The following is a 17,442-nucleotide window of genomic DNA, read 5'->3' on the forward strand; positions in this document are numbered from 1 at the left end:
TCACTTTCCATGCTAGTGTCTATCTCCTGCAAGATGGTAAGGACTTTTTTTTTTTTTTTCCCCACCAGGGTTATTGCTGAGAATCGGTGCTTACATGACAAATCTACCACTCCCAGTGGCCTCTTACTTGGTAGAGAGGGGGTAGAAACAGAAACTGAAAAAGAAAGGGCGAAAAAGAGGGGGCCGGGAGGTGGTGCACCAATTAAGTGCACATAGTACTATGTGCAAGGATCCATGCATGGACTCGGGTTTGGGCCCTGCTCCCCACCTATAGGGGGGAAGTGAAGCTTCACAAGTGGTAAAGCAGGTCTGCAGGTATCTTTCTCTCTCCCTCTCAATTTCTCTTTGACCTATCAAATAAAATGTAAAAAAAAAAAAAAGAAAAAGAAAAAGAAGAAAAAGATGCCAGATGTGGTAGATTCGTAGTGCAGGCACTGAACCTCAGCAACTAGAGGCAAGCAGTAAATAAATAAATAAATAAATAAATAAATAAATAAATAAATAAATAAAAGGGCAAAAGAGAGACAACTCACATCCTTACCTGTGTGCTCTACTGGGTGTGCCACTGTCTAGTCCTGGGAAAGATTTTTTTTTTATTTAAAGATTTTATTTACATTTTAAAGAGAAGAGAGAACCAGATGCCAGGGATTGAACTTCAAACATGATTGGGAGTCCAGTATTATAGTCACTGTGCCACCTCCCAGGCCACAGGAAAAGATTATTCATTATATTATTTACTATAACAGAAAAAGCAGGTTCTATCAAATACCTCTCTCTCATACACCTTACATAGTTTTGAGGTATTAAGAAACACCCGGGAATATTCCTAGACAAAATACTTTCCTTTGCACAAAAGGGTCAAAACTGGACATACAGGGCTCGCAAAATAGCTTACTTGGGTAGTGTGCTGCTTTGCCATGTGCACGACCCAGGTCTGAGCCCATCCCCCACTGCACTGGAAACTTCAGGCTGTGTTCTTTTCTACTTTCTCTGCGGACCTAACTTAAAAAGAAAGAGAAAGTGGTTCGGGAGGTGGTGCAGTAGATAAATCAGAAGACTCTCAAGCATGAGGTCTTGAGTTCAGTCCCCGGCAGCACATGTACCAGAGTGATGTCTGGCTCTTTCTCTCTCCTCCTATGGTTCTCATAAATAAATAAATAAATAAAATCTTAAAAAAAAAAAAAAGAAAGAAAAAACTGGATACAGATCATGAGAGAAATTCATCAAGGAATCTTTAATTTCAAAAAGGAGATACATTCATGAAGCTTTACTGCAGCACTGCTTCCACACCCAAATGAAGAAATTAGTCATTTTAACTTGCAGGTCTATTTACATTCTCAAGGTGACAAAACTCAGTACTTCTAGAGACTAAGCTGTTAAAAGTCTCAATTTTTATGCAAATAAGTGAAGGTGTTTTAGAAAAATTTAACCTTGTAAGTGGCACAAGGTTTCCATAATTAAAACAGTTAAAAAGAGCATAAAGTACAGCTTCCTTATAAATAACACAAGAATAAAATCAAACAGAATTAAGTTGCTGTTCACATAGCATGATACAATACAGGTACAACAAATTCCATAGTAAACCACAATGATTTAAAGGCAGGAGCTGCAAAAATAAAACAACTTTAGCATAAAAACATTATATTCTTGACCTTGGGCTCCTGGACAAATAGTTTCTCCACACTGAGTATTTGACATTCAATCCAGATTCAATGGTTGACTTCACTTGTGCTTTTATGAGCCTACATGTGAATACATCCTTATTCATGTAGCACCACAGTAGGGAGGGATTAAAGAAAGTAATTTTTTAACCATTATTTTATGAACTAGAATCAACTACTTACTGATCATGTACTAAAGGATTGTATGTGTGTGTACACAGAATGGCAGACACTCCAGACACTTTTACTCTAATGCCCACAGTACAGAACTTAGCTACATAGCAGATGATGGATTACCTGCTGTCCTGAGGTCTCAGTGCCCCTTCCTCCACTTATTTTTGCCCAAAGCCAGGGCTGGTTCTGTATACCCCACCTGCTAGGGAGGTTTTTTTTGTAAGGGAGAGTAAGGCACAACATTTTAGGAGTTCATGACTTCCATTACCCACTGTCTTGTATTTTCAGGACTCTCTAGCCACCACTGGCTTTGATTTCTGACTTTGTTCTTGGTGAAGTTCCGTAGAAGCGTAGATGTGTGTGTTGGGGAGAAAAGTGCACATCACTCAACTACAGTAGTGACTATTCTGCTGCTGTATGGCAAAAAGTGCTGGAAGCATCAAGTTATAAAGGGGAACCTAGAATTTACCTGGTAATTATTCATTTTAGCACAAGCATTTCAGTTTTTGCTCTGAGACCCATAAGATGCATGGAACAGCAAAATCAAAGAATTAGTCAATCATTGGGATGCATTGGATCGACCTTCTTGTGGTGCATCCCGTGAGTACCCATTCATTGGGGAAACTGACAATCCTTCCTAGCCGGCTGAATCCACATGGATCCCAGTCACTTTCAAAGCCAGCAACAAGCAGCTCCTGACAGCTTTCAACCTGACCTGTTGACTGGCTACGGAAGAAGGGCAAACACTAGAAGAAGAAGAAGTCAATCATGGCTCCTATGATGACCTCTGATAAGGGAGATGCAGAAAGCAGATAGGAGGGTAGCCTCCTTCTCTGGGCATAATACTTAGGACACAAGCAATGAGTATGTAAGGAAGAAACTGCCTGGGTCTAGAGACAGCACTGAGCCTGAGTACTGTCTGGTTTGGGGAATAACTCCATACTGGGAGTAGGAAGCCTGCTAACAAAATAGTTTTATATTCTGTTTCAGAGGTCAGAGTCCTCAGATTCCTTAATAGATCAGTCAAAGAACTGGAGCCTTACTTACTGTTTACCCCAACCTGGCAGTTGATTAAGGCTAAAAGGGTAAGGGAAGATATCTCCCTCTAATGATTAAGTCACTTGCTAATTATTCTCAGATTTGGTGGCTATGATTTTTTTTTTCCTTTTTAATGACTGTGGCAAATTCCAGTGTGTACCCCTGTCTCAGTTCCAATAATAATAAACAATCATATGTCATGTGTTAAGAGTAACAAAGTGATTCTTATTCTAAGAAAAGACTATTACTTTACTTAATATTAAAAAAATAGGCAAGGTAATGTTTTTCATAGCATGTATAGCAAGATTTGCTTAATAACTCTTTTCCCTTTGGATGAAAATTTCTTTTCTTTTTTTTGTTACCAGAGGATTGTACTCAGCTCTGGCTTGTGGTGCAAGGGAATGAACCTGAGACCTCAGAGCCTCAGGTATGAGAGTTCATTTGCATAACTATTATGCTATCTACCCTCCGCCCAGAATAAAAATTTCTTACCGTTAGCACATAAATACATTCAAAGTGTAAAATAAAAATCACTAGTGGCTAACTACATTTGTGGACATCTATGATTGAATTTCCTAAACTAATTGTGTTGGGCGAAGAGGAGAGAGGACTTTTTGAAGACATTCATACCCTCTTATCTTTATCTTTAAAAAGCTTTTTGGCTGCTTCTCGGATGTGAGCTGGACTCTGTGCTGAATTTGCATAATTCCATTCCTTTTTTTGAGGTGTTATAAGTGGAGCTACAACATCTCCATCCTGTTTAGGAGAAGAAAATTAGAAATAGAGAAAAGCCAGTTTTCATAACTTTGAATGAAAACCTCAGCTACAAACATACTTTTTTTTTTCTTTTACCAGAATACTGCTCAGCTCTGGTGCAGGGGACTGAAACTGGGACTTCGGGTCCTCAGGCATGAGAGCCTTTTTTTTTTTTTTTTTTTGCCTCTAGGGTTATAGATGGGGCTCTGTACCTGCACTACAAATCCACTGCTCCTGTGGCCATTTTTTTTTTTTTTTTAATTTTTGGATAGGACAGAGAGAAATTGAGAGAAAAGGGGGTGATAGAGAGGAAACCTGCTTCCCTGCTTATGAAGCCACCCCTCTGCAGCTGGGGAGCCAGGGGCATGAACCAGGATCCTTGTGTGGGTCCTTGGGCTTCATACTATGTGTGCTTGTTTTTTTATTGTTGTGGTTATTATTGTTGCTGTTCCTGCTGTCATTGTTATTGGATAGGACAGAGAAAAATGGGAGATCCTCGGAGGGGAAGACAGAGGGGGAGAGAAAGACAGACACCTGCAGACCTGCTTCACCGCCTGTGAAGCGACTCCCCTGCAGGTGGGGAGCCGGGGTTCGAACCGGGATCCTTATGCCGGTCCTTGTGCTTTGCGCCACCTGCGCTTAACCCGCTGCGCTACAGCCCGACTCCTGCTAGTTCTTTTTCTTCTGACTTTGTTATTACATTTTCTAGTTCCAGTGCCTATAAGCTTCCAGTTATATATGGTTAATGAGTCACTGGAAAACCGAGAAAGAAGCTCTGAGAAATCAGGACATTTCTCTATTTCTTCTGGCAGAGGAAACAAAGACCATGGATGTTCTAGCTTGTGCAGGTAGCCCCACCACAGCACACACCTCGTTTGGTCCCTCCTACCCTAAAGAGAATGGCAGCTTCCATGTGGTCTTTTACTTTCTTGTTTGCTCATTTGCTTCTCTTAAAAATTTTGCATTTCTTCTCTCATGTTAACTTTCCTGGACCAGACTTGACAGAACTACTAAAAGTTGTTATTCAAATATATATAATTTTACCCTGGTAACAAACACAGGGCCTGACAAAAATATCCATTCAATGAGTGGATATATCTAGATTTAAATGAACTATTATCACATAGCTATACTTTAAAATACTGGGGCCAGGTGGTAGCACACCTGGTTAAGCGTACATGTTACAAAGCACAAGGACCCAGGTTCAAGCTTGCAGTTCCCACCTTCAGGGAGAAAGCTTCACAAGTGGTGAAGCAGTACTGCAGGTATCTCTCTTTCTTTCTCCTTATTTTTCCCTCCCTTCTCAATTTCTCTGTCTCTATTTAACAAATAAATTAAATATCAAAAATATATGAGTTGTGGTCCAGGAGATGGTGCACTGGATAAAGCAATGAACTCTCAAGCCTGAGGTCCTGAGTTCAATCCCCAGCACCACATGTACCAGAATGATGTTTGGTTCTTTCTTTCTCTCCTCCTATCTTTCTCATTAATAAATAAAATCATATATATATGGGTTGTCAGGAAAAAAGTCATGACGCATTTTTGCATAGGAAAATAGAAAAATATCGTGGCTTTTCTGACAACCCAATAGCTTCCTGTCTGTTTCTAGCCTTTCCAACTTGCAATCTATCTGCTGTAAGAGGTTTTAAAATTTTCTTTGGGGGGCCAGGCAGTGGTGCACCCGATTAAATGCATATACTATAGTGCGCAAGGACCCAGGTTCAAGCCCCTGGTCTCAACCTGCAGGGGGAAAAACATCAGGAGTGGTAAAGTAAAGTTGCAAGTATCTCTCTGTCTCTCTCCCTCTCTACCTTCCCCACTCCTCTCAATTTCTGTCTCTATCCAATAATAAAGATTTTTTTTAAAAAAATCATAAAAATTATTTTTACTATTATTATTTTGTATTTATAATAGAAACCAGAGTACCATGTACCATTTTGGCATATATAGTGCTGAAAATTTAACTAGAGACTCTACACTTGCAAATCCTGTATTCTACCTCCACTTGAGTCTTGGTTTTCTTTCTCAGGCTTAGTTTCCATAGGTGCCACCATACCTGACACTTAAGTTCTAATTCCTCTGGTTCTCATGCTAGTTAGAGGTAATACAGAAATAAATAATAATTACACAGGGGTCAGGTGGTGGCACACTGGGTTAAGTGCACACAGTACAAAGTGCAAGGGCCCTCATAAGGATCCTGGTTCGAGCCCCTGACTCCCCACCTGCAGGGGGAAAGCTTTGCAAGAGGTGAAGCAAGTCTGCAGGTGTCTCTCTGTCTCTCTCCTGCTCTTGCTCCTCTATCAAATTAAAAAGAAAGAGTGGCTGCTGGGAGTGGTGGATTGATTCATCATTTAGGCTCTGAGCCCCAGGAGTAAGCCTGGTGGGAATGAAAACATTAAAAAATAAATAAATAAAAATAAAAACACTGTTTGGATGGAGGTAGATAGCATAATGGTTATGCAAGTAGACTCTCATGCCTCAGGCTCTATAGTTCCAGGTTCAATCCGTCATACCACCATAAGTCAGAGGTGAGCAATGCTCTGGTAAACAATACAAAGTAAAAGTAAAAAAAAATAATAATTGTTTGGCAGAATCAGAATTTTAAAAACGAAAATAAAGAGCTACGGCGACAGCATTAAAGTTATGCAAGTAACTTTCAAGACTGAGGCTGTTAGCTCCCAAATTCAATCCATAGCACCACCATGCAGCCTTGTAAAAAAAGAAATAAGAAAGAAAGAAAGAAAGAAAGAAAGAAAGAAAGAAAGAAAGAAAGAAAAAAAGAAAGAAAGAAAGAAAGAAAGAAACGGGTCTGGTGGTAGCACAGCAGGTTAAGCGCAAGTGGCGTAAAGCACAAGGACCGGCATAAGGATCCTGGCTTGAGCCCCTGGCTCCTCACCTACAGGGGAGTCCCTTCACAGGTGGTGAAGCAGGTCTGCAGGTGTCTATCTTTCTCTCCCACTCTCTGTCTTCCCCTCCTCTCTCCATTTCTCTCTGTTCTATCCAACAAGGATGACATCAATAACAACAACAATAATAACTACCACAATAAAACAACAAGGGCAACAAAAGGGAAAATAAATAAATAAATATTTTAAAAAGTAAGGATCCCGGTTCGAGCCCCTGGCTCCCCACCTGCAGGGGGATTGCTTCATAAGCAGTAAAGCAGGTCTACAGGTGTCTATCTTTTTCTCACCCCCCCCCCCCCCGGTCTTCCTGTATTCTCTTGATTTCTTTTGGTCCTATCCAACAACAACAATAATAGCAACAACAACAAGGGCAACAAAAGGGAAAAAAATAAAATGGCCTCCAGGAGCAGTGGATTTGTAGTGCAGGCACTGAGCCCCAGCAATAACCTTGGAGGCAAAAAAAAAAAAAAAAGGAAAAGCATAAAAGCACAAAGTAGAAAGGAGGCTGGGCGGGGTAGCGCACTGGGTTAAGTGCACATGGTATGAAGTGCAAGGACTTGAGCAAGGACCCCAGTTGGAGGCCCCGCATCCCCACCTGCAGGGGGGTTGCTTCATAAGTGGTGAAACAGGTCTGCAGGTATCTCTCTGTCTCTCTCCCTCTATCTTCCCCTTCCCTTTCAATTTCTCTCTTGTCCTATCTAAAAAAAAGGAAAAATGGCCACCAGGAACAGTGGATTTTTAGTGCAGGCACCAAGCCCCATCGATAACCCTGGAGGCAAAAAAAAAAAAGTATAAAGTAGAGAAACAGCTTAAAAAAAAAAACAAAACCGACAATTAATTAATTAATTGATCAGAGTACTGCTCAACTGTGGCTTATGGTGATGGCATGGACTGAACCTCCGAGGCTCAGGCATCAAAGTCTATTGCAAAATCTGTTTTGTTTCTCCAGTCCAGTAACTATAATTTCAACAAGAAATTTCAGCATAGCAAAGATCTCTGGATTTTACTTAATAACAAAAATTCTGTGGCTGGAGAATAGGACATCAGTGAATAGAACTCATGATTTGCATACAAAAAGTCTTAAGTTTGTTCTTGGTACTACATATGATTAAATCTTTTGCCGAAAATAAATATGTAAATTTTTAATGTGCATGTTGAAAAAAGTGTGCAAATTGATTATAATGTTACTCACCTGTGGTTTGGTGAATTTTCTTAGTAAGCACCAATACACGAAATGTTGACTTGCAGCAAACAAACTCTTTTTGTCTGTTTTCTTACAGTATACTCGAATTAACTGTTCTGCAAATTTCTCTGGCAAAAGCTGTGAAACCTTTCAAAAGAAAAGATTCATACTTACCTTGAGTACACATATGAAGAGAGATCAATTATATCCCAGGTGCCTAAGTTCTATTTTTGATGTTATATTAAAAGTATATTATTTCACTATTTGAATCCAATTATTCAAAGAAAAGAACTTAATTATCATTTTGCAAAATGTCCTAGAATAGTATATTAATTAATAATAAACTGGGGCTGGGCAGTAGCACAGCAGGTTAAGTGCAGGTGGCACAAAGCTCAAGGACTGGCGTAGGAATCCTGGTTCGAGGCCCCGGCTCCCCACCTGCAGGGGAGTCGCTTCACAAGCAGTGAAGCAGGTCTGCAGGTGTCTATCTTTCTCTCCCCCTCTCTGTCTTCCCCTCCTCTCTCCATTTCTCTCTGTCCTATCCAACAACAACGACATCAATAATAACAACAACAACAACAAAAAAAAACAAGGACAACAAAAGGGAATAAATATTTAAAAATAAATAAATAAGTCTTTAATTAATAACAAACTTTATAAAGTGGTTCAGGAGGTGGCACAGTGGAAAAAAGCATTGGACTCTCAAGTGTGAGGTCCTGAGTTCAATCCCAGGCAGCACATGTAACAGTGATATCTGGTTCTTTCTCTCTCTTGTCTCCTATCTTCTTCATGAATAAATAAATAAAATCTAAAAAAAACAAGGGCAGAAAGACCAGCGTAAGGATCCCAGTTTGAGCCCCCAGCTCCCCACCTGCAGGAGAGTAGCTTCACAAGCGGTGAAGCAGGTCTGCAGGTGTCTGTCTTTCTCTCCTCCTCTCTGCCTTCCCCTCCTCTCTCCATTTCCCTCTGTCCTTTCCAACAACAATGACATCAATAAGAACAACAACAATAAGAAAACAACAAGGGCAACAAAAGGGAATAAATAAATATAAAAAAAAAAAAACAGACTTTATAAAGACTTATTTACATAATTATTTGTAGACTACAGGTTCTCCTATAGAAGATATGCAACTAAATATTTTTTTTTTTTTTTTAAAGAATTTTATTTATCTATTAATGAGAAACATAGGAGAGAGAAAGAGCCAGACATCACTCTGATACATGTGCTGCTGGGGATTGAATTCAGAACGTCATGTTTGAGAGTGTGATGCTTTATCCACTGTTTCACCTCCCGGTAATTTTTTTTTTTTTAAGAATTTATTTACCGTGGTTCAGGTGGTGGCACAGTGGATAAAGCATTGCACTCTCAAGCATGAGATCCTGAGTTCAATCCCCGGCAGCACATGTACCAGTTCAATCCCCGGCAGCACATGTACCAGAATGATGTCTGGTTAATTCTGTCTCCTCATATCTTTTTCATTAATAAATAAAATCTTAAAAAAAAAAGAATTTATTTACTGTGGTCCGGGAGATAGCGCAATGGATGAAGTGTTGGGCTCTCAAACATGAGGTCCTGAGTTCAATCCCCGGCAGCAGCACAAGTACCAGAGTGATGTCTCGTTCTTTATCTCTCCTCCTATCCCTCTCATTAGTAAATAAATAAATAAATAAGTAAAATGTTTTTTAAAAGAATGTATTTACTTATGAGAGAAAGGAGAGACAGAAAGAACCAGGTATCACTCTGGTACATATGCTGCCGGAGATTGAACTTAGGAGCTCATATTTGAGAGTCCAATGCTTTTATCTACTGGGCCACCTCTCGGATCACGCAGGTAAATAACTTAATTTACATTACTTTACTCATATCACAATGTCTTCCCACCAGATTTATCACTTAGTTTATAAACAAAAAAATAACATTTCAGTGGGGAGACAGCATAATGGTTATGCAAATAGACACTCAAGCCTGAGGCACTGAAGATCTCAGGTTCAATCCTGAGTACCACCATCAATCAGAGCTGAGTAGTGCTCTGGTAAAACAAATAAAAACAAATAACAATGATGATAATAAGAACAACAAAACCATTGTCATCTACATTCAGCCAAAAGGAAAATTACCCATTAAGATGCTCTAATCAGGACAGGGAGATAGCATAATATTTATATGTAAGATATTAATAATAGGGAGTTGGGTGGTAGCGCAGTGGGTTAACCACAGGTGGTGCAAAGCACAAGGACCAGCATAAGGAGATCCCGGCTCCCCAACTGCAGGGGAATTGCTTCACAGGCAGTGAAGCAGGTCTGCAGATATCTATCTTTCTTTCCCCCTCTCTGTCTTCCCCTCCTCTCCATTTCTCTCTGTCCTATCCAATAACAATGACATCAATAACAACAAAAAGAACTACAACAACAAGAAAAACAAGGGCAACAAAAAAGAGGGAATATTAAAAAAGTTACTAATAATAAGTTTCATTTTTACCCTCCCTTCCTTCCTTCCTTCCTTCCTTCCTTCCTTCCTTCCTTCCTTCCTTCCTTTCCTTCTTTCCTGCCTCCAGTGTTATCGCTGGTGCTCAGTGCCAGCACTATGAATCCACTGTTCCTGGTGGCTATTTTTTTCCCTTAATTTTATTGGATAGGAAAAAGAGAAATTGAGAGAGGAGGGAAGATAGAGAGAGACAGAGAGACATCTGCAGACCTGCTTCACCACCTGTGAAGTGACCTCCCTGTAGGTGGCGAGCCAGGGGTTTGACTCAGGATCCTTGGGCAGGTCCTTGCACTTCTATGTGCACTTAACCTAGTGCGCCATTGCCTGGCCCCTGCTCCCCACCTGCAGTGGGGATGCTTCATGAGTGGTGAAGCAGGTCTGCAGGTGTCTATGTATCTTCCATCTTCCTACCTCTCTATTTGCCCCTCCCATTCCAATTTCTCTCTTTTCTACCAAATAGAAAGAAAGAAAAAGGGGGGGGGGAGGCTTCCAGGAGCAGTGGATTCATAGTGCCAGTGCCAAACCCCAGCAATAACCCTGATGATGACAATTAAAAACAATTTATTATTATTATTACTATTATTATTTTTAAAATTTATTTATTCATGAGAAAGATAGGCAGAGAGAGAAAGAACCAGACATCACTCTGGCACATGTGCTGCCAGGGGTTGAACTTGGGACCTCATGGTTGAGAATCCAATGCTTTATCCACTGTGCCACTGCTCGGACCACTACTATTATTATTTTTTACCAGCGCACTCCTTAGCTCTGACTTACGGTGCTGCTAAGGGTTGAACCTGGGAGCTAAGAGCCTCAGGTATAAAAGTCATTTGCATAACCATTATGCTGTTTCCCCAGCACTGCATTTTAATTATTTAATGATATTTTTATTCAGTGGAGGTAACATCAGAGAATCACTTTAGAAGATATTTAAAAAAAAATTTTTTAGGGGCTGGGCAGTAGCATACCTGGTTGAGCACAGAGGTTACAATGTACAAGGACCAGGGTTCAAACCCCCTGTCCCTATCTGCAGGGGGAAACCTTTGCAAGTGGTGAAGTAATGTTGCAGGTGTCTCTCTGTCTCTCTCCCTAGCTCCCCCTTCCCTCTCAATTTCTGGCTGTTTATATGCAATAAATAAAGATAATAAAATTAACAAAAATTTAAATTATATTTATTTATTTATTGGTCAGAGACAGCAAGAAATTGAAAGGGATGGTGATGATAGAGAGGGAGAGAGGCAGAGACAGCTGCAACACTGCTTTACCTCTCAGAAAGCTTTTCCCCTGCAGGTGGGGATTGGGGGCTCAAACCTGGGTCCTTTTGCACTGTAATGTGTGCTTAACCAGGTGTGCCACTGCCTGGCACAGAGCATCACTTTCGTATATGTGATACCAAGGATTGAATTTGAAACCTAATGCAAAAGTCTGGTCCTCTACCCACTGTGCCGTTCTCAGGCCATTGCATTTTAATTGATTAAAACAACATTTTATGTATGTATGTTAAATATGTATGTATTTAATTTTCACCAGGGTCATCATTGGGGCTCAGTGCTGATACAATGAATCCACCACACCTTGTTGGTATGCTTCACATTGGCTTGGTCTCACCCCCCCCCCCCCAGCCTCCAGGAGATTTGGTTTAGCCCTTGCTAGTTTAGTGCTTCTTCCTTCTCCCCGCCCCTACCCTACATACTTCCTGGGTTCCTGGCTCTGCTGCCCGAGGAGAAAGATGGAGGAGCACATTGTGTGGTGATTAGGTGTTGGACTGTTTGCCCACTCATGAATAAAGATTAAACTGCGTTCTCAGCTTAGCTACAAGTTTCTGGTCATCTGTTACCCGCCCGTGAAGCCAGCCTGGCAAAAACAACACCTGGTGGCTTCTTTTCTTTTCTTTTCTTTTCTTTTCTTTTCTTTTCTTTTCTTTTCTTTTCTTTTCTCTTCTCTTTTCTCTTCTTTTCTTTTCTTTTTACTCCAGGGTTATCGCTGGGGCTTTGGTGCCTGCACCACAAATCCACTGCTTCTGATGGCCATCTTTTCCATTTTTGTTGTTGTTGGATAGACCAGAGAGAAATGGAGAGAGGAGGGGAAGACAGAGAGGGGGAGAGAAAGACAGACACCTGCAGACCTGCTTCACCGCCTGTGAAGCAGGTAGGGAGCAGGGTCTCAAATTCAAGTTCTTGCTTATGGTAGTGTGTCCACTCAATTGGGTGTGGCACCATCCAGTCCCTATTTTATTTATTTTAAACAAAGAGATATACAGAGAGAAAGATACATAGAGAAATGGGGGGTGGGGAGGGAGAGAGATAGAGAGAGAGAGCAACTAGAACACTCCTCAACTCTGGCTATGGTGATGGTTCTGGGGATTGAACCTGAGACCTCAGAGGCATAAAAGTCTTTTGCATAGCTATTGTGCTGTCTCCCCAGCCTGGCATTTTAATTTTAAAGACAAGCTTTTTGTTTTACTGCACACTGACTTTACAACCTAAACTCATATAAAACAATTTACTGGAGGTGCAAAGTGCAAGGACCTGTGTAAGGATCTCAGTTTGAGCTCCCGGCTCCCCACCTGCAGGGGGGGTTGCTTCACAAGTGGTGAAGCAGGTCTGCAGGTGTCTATCTTTCTCTCCCCCTCTCTGTCTTCCCCTCCTCTCTCCATTTCTCTCCGTCCTATCCAACAATGATGACATCAATAACAACAAAAACAATAACTACAACAATAAAACAACAAGGGCAACAAAAGGGAATAAGTAAATAAATAAATATTAAAAAAAACAATTTACTTTTGAATATTCTACTTAAATAGTTACCTGGTTTTTGGTAATCCTGATTGCTTTCCCGGGATCACTCTTACAATAGAAGCGAACATTATCAATTGGATTCTTGTCTTCCATTCCATAATCCATGGTGATAACCTTAAGAAAAGCAATAAAGAAACAATTACATACATATCACCCAAGAGAATTGATTTCAGGGTTGTAGAAACATCACGAGGTATGGAGTACAGCTCTCTAGAGATTCAGAAGAGTGCTGCTAAGATGAGTTGTAGTATAATAAAAGTAACCATGGTGCAAGCCCTATAGGGATTTGTCCTTGAAATCTAGGAGGCAGAGGTATTTAATTAGGGGTATTTATTTGTATTTTTAGTATAAATAAGATATGTGTGTGTGTCGGGAAATTGTGAGGATGTGGTTGAGCATGGCAGGGCTTGACTTGAGGGGACATCCATCTTCTGTCTTATCAGACTTATTATCTACATAATCATTGTTTTGCCTGAAAGATCCCCACCCATTCCATTTCTTTGATCTATCTTCTTTCTACCCTCAAAGCCCTCCCTGCCTGCAGGGTAGTATTATTAATCCTACCAGTTAAAACCCTCACAACAGTTGCTAAGGAAGTTCCTACTTTTCCCAGCCTTTTTGCCTTTCTCCGCCCCTTTCCAAACCATGTCAAACCATTTCCGTTTCCAACTTGCCACTTCTGGGTCTGCCCTTTAAAAGCCTTGGCTCTCTGATCTATAAAGAATTGAATTTCTTCCCACCACGAGTCTGTTCCTGAGTCATCTCTCTCACGTCGCTGAGTGAGTAGCAGCCCAGGCTGGCTCCAGTCACATTCTCTCCAACACAGAGAGTACGCACCCAGGAAGAGGCACCCCCACGCTATCCCAGCATGTTTGTGTCCCCACCAGTTATCACTGGGGCTTGATGCTTGCTTAACTTCACCATTCCTTGTAGCTAAAACATTTTTTTTTCCCTGATTGAGAGAGAGAGGCAAAGAGAAAAAAAAGGAAAAGTTGGTACCTATAGCACTGTTCTAACACTAGAGATACAAGGAAACTTGATAAAGTCCCAGCCACCTACCTTGTTTTCTAGACTGAGATTGAACATAACATTATAAAAGTAATTATCCAGTCACATATGTTATAAAAGTTACCAAGGAAAATTAACAGATGTTATGAATTTTCCAAGTATGGAGCTTAATAGGTTGGAAGTCTGTAGGAAGTAATGGAAATGTCTTCATGGGAAAGTGACTTTACTAAGTGAGTAGGAATTAACCAGATATAGACAGGAAAGAAATGAATTCCAGGCAAAATAAAGTTCTCAGGTCATCCATCCATGGTACATCCTTTGTGGTGCTGGGGCTCAAGCCCAGGGCTTCAGGCATACTAAGGTGTGTGACCCACCAGATTACTTATCTCCCAGACTGTAGATCCTATTCTCAGCTAAGCATACAAAACTAAACAAAACGGGGGTTGGGCAGTGGCGCAGTGGGTTAAGCGCATGCAGCGCTAAGCACAAGGACCGGAGTAAGGATCCTGGCTGGAGCCCCTGGCTCCCCACCTGCAGGGGAGTCGTTTCATGAGCGGTGAAGCAGGTCTGCAGGTGTCTATCTTTCTCTCCCCCTCTCTGTCTTCTCCTCCTCTCTCCATTTCTCTCTGTTCTATCCAACAATGAACAGCATCAACAATGGAAATAATAACCACAACAAGACTACAACAACAAGGGCAACAAAAGGGGGGGGAAATGGCCTCCAGGAGCAGTGGATTCATGGTGCAGGCACCGAGCCCAGCAATAACCTTAGAGGGGAAAAAAAAAAACTAAAAAAAACTAAACAAAACAAGTAGCTCAGTGGCCTGAGGGGTGGCACAATAGCTAAAGTTCTGGGCTGAAAAGTATTTGTTTGGGGGCAGGGCAGTGGCCCAGTTAAGCACATGTTACCATGTACAAATACACAAGTTCACAAGTTCAAGGCCCAGGTTTCTACCAGCAGGGGAAATTGAAGCAGTGCTGCAAGTGACTCTCTCTTTCTGCCTATCTTCCTTCTCTTTCAATTTCTCTATGTTTAAAAAGATAGAAAGAAAGGGAGTGGGAGAGGGAAAAAAGTGACCAGAAACAATGTATTTTTTGTGTAGGTACCAAGTCCCAGCAATAAACCTGGTGGCAATTAAAAAGATAAGCAAGTAAATAAATAAAATAAAAGCAAGAGTTTTTTTTTTTTTTTTAATTCTATCTATTTATGAGAAAGATAGGAGGAGAGAGAAAGAACCAGATATCACTCTGGCACATGTGCTGCCGGGGATCGAACTCGGGACCTTATGCTTGAGAGTCCAAAGCTTTATCACTGCGCCACCTCCCGGGCCACAGAAGCATGAGTTTGATAATAGGCATTGTATTTGTCAAGCAGTGCTCTGATTCTCTCATTAATAAAACTTTTTAAAAATTATTTTATTGGGTGTTTAATTGCTTACAGTATAATTGTTGACATAGGTACAATTCCTTATCATACCCCCAACTTACATCCTTTTTACCATCAAGTAACAGGACCCAAGAGCTTCCCATGGTCCCTCCCTGCCCTAGGTATAGGGGCCAGATGGTGGTGCCCCTAGTAGAGTGCACATATTACAATGTGCAAGGACCCATGTTCAAGCCCCTATTTCCCACCTGCAGAGAAGCCTCACAAGCAGTGAAAAAATGCTGCAGATATTTCTCTCTGTCTTCCCCTTCCCTATCAATTTCCCAATAAGTAACTAAGTAAAATTTAGTTTTTAAAAGTAGCTACAAGGACAACAAAAGGGAATAAATAAATAAATATAAAATTTAAAAAAAAAGGAAAACAATGTTTTAAAAAAAAGTAGCTACAGATAAAAAGCAGTTACAAATCAAGTTCAAGTTTTTAATTCAGATTAGTAAATAAAATAATGCTTTATGGCCAATTAAATAACCATAAAAGCTTCTACTGACATATGTAGCTTAAAAAGAAGTCACATAAAATGTACCAAATAATTACATTACACTGTTGAAGCAGGAGAAATTCATAGCTCACTGGATAGGTGCCTGCATTGCCATGTGCACATTCCCAGTTCAAGCCCCCACACCACAAGGGGGTGCCACAGTACACGGTAAAGCTCTGATGCCTCGGTGTTTTCTCCCTCCTTGTTTCTTTCTCAATGAAATAAACAAAAACAAATAATGAAAAAAACAGGCCAGGAAGTGGCAAAATGATGTGTGCATGAGGCCGGAGACAGCAAAAAACAATGAATAAATAAAAATACATGGCGGGGGTGCAGGGCTGACAGTAGCGCAGTGAGTTGTGCAAAGCGCATGGACTGGACCTGTGTAAGGATCCCGGTTTGAGTCTCCGGCTCCCCACCTGCAGGGGGGGTCACTTTACAAGTGGTGAAGCAGGTCTGCAGGTGTTTTTCTTCCCTTCCTCTCTCCATTTCTCTCGGTCCTATCCAACAACAACAGCAATAGCAACAACAACGTAAACAACAAGGGCAACAAAAGGGAAAAAATAGCTTCCAGAAGCAGTGGATTCGTCGTGTAGTAAACAACAAGGGCAACAAAAGGGAAAAAATAGCTTCCAGAAGCAGTGGATTCGTCGTGTAGGCACCGAGCCCCAGTGATAACCCTGGAGACAATCAATCAATCAATCAATAAAATACATGGCTACAGAGATTACTCACTGGATATGGCATATGTGCTGCCATGTGCTTAGCACAGGTTTGTACACCACCACCACATAGAAGAGACTTGGTAGTAGAGGAAATTTCAGTGCTGTGGTGTCTCTCCTATCCAAATCTATATATATGAATCACACTATAAATTAAACCTGATATACTAATGCATAATACTATTTAATTAGCAGTTATTTTTAATGTTTTATTATATTAATTTTGGTAAAGACAGCCAGAAATTGAGAGGAAGGGGAAGACAGAGAGAGAGGGAGTGAGAGAGATATACCTACAACACTTCACTATTTGTGAAGCTTTCACAAGTGGGGACTGGGGGCTTGAACCCCAGTCCTTGCACATTGTAACATGTGCATTCAACCAGCTGTGCCACCATCTAGCTCCTGCAGTTATTTTTTTTTTCTCAAAATATAGAAGGGTTTTGCCTATCTAAAATGGAATTTTTTTTTTTAATTATTAAACTCTACTATCATGTTCATTGTAAAAAGTAATGAAACAGGGGCTGGGGATGGCACACCTGGTAGAGTACACATATTACAAGATGTTCAAGCCCCCCGTCTTCTCACTTGCAGGGGAAAGCTTCATGAGTATTTAAGCAGTGCTATAGGTATCTCACCATTTCGCTACTTCTCTGTCTTTATTTACTTATTTAATTTTTTTTTTACCAGAGTACTGATCAGCTCTGGCTTCTGGTGGTACAGGGGATTGAACCTGTGGACTTTGGAGCCTCAGGCATGAAAGTCTCTTTGCATAACCATTATGCTACTTAC

At 40.8% G+C, this 17,442-nt stretch overlaps 1 protein-coding gene across 3 annotated transcripts in view; it reads right to left on the reverse strand.

Moving 5' to 3' along the window:
* Nucleotides 1-1,215: 1,215 nt before the first annotated feature.
* SAMHD1 (SAM and HD domain containing deoxynucleoside triphosphate triphosphohydrolase 1) overlaps nucleotides 1,216-17,442 on the reverse strand; it is a 66,004-nt gene continuing 49,777 nt past the window's right edge. For all 3 annotated transcript variants that reach the window (XM_060189564.1, XM_060189569.1, XM_060189574.1), the window contains 3 exons: nucleotides 13,011-13,115; nucleotides 7,728-7,865; nucleotides 1,216-3,629 (listed from right to left, as the gene is read on the reverse strand). In XM_060189564.1, the coding sequence (XP_060045547.1) occupies nucleotides 3,498-3,629; nucleotides 7,728-7,865; nucleotides 13,011-13,115 (375 nt within the window). In that variant the 3' untranslated portion in view covers nucleotides 1,216-3,497. The remainder of the gene's footprint in view (nucleotides 3,630-7,727; nucleotides 7,866-13,010; nucleotides 13,116-17,442) is intronic.

This window comes from Erinaceus europaeus, chromosome 1, assembly GCF_950295315.1.
Source record: "Erinaceus europaeus chromosome 1, mEriEur2.1, whole genome shotgun sequence".
Classification (NCBI taxonomy): Eukaryota; Metazoa; Chordata; class Mammalia; order Eulipotyphla; family Erinaceidae; genus Erinaceus; species Erinaceus europaeus.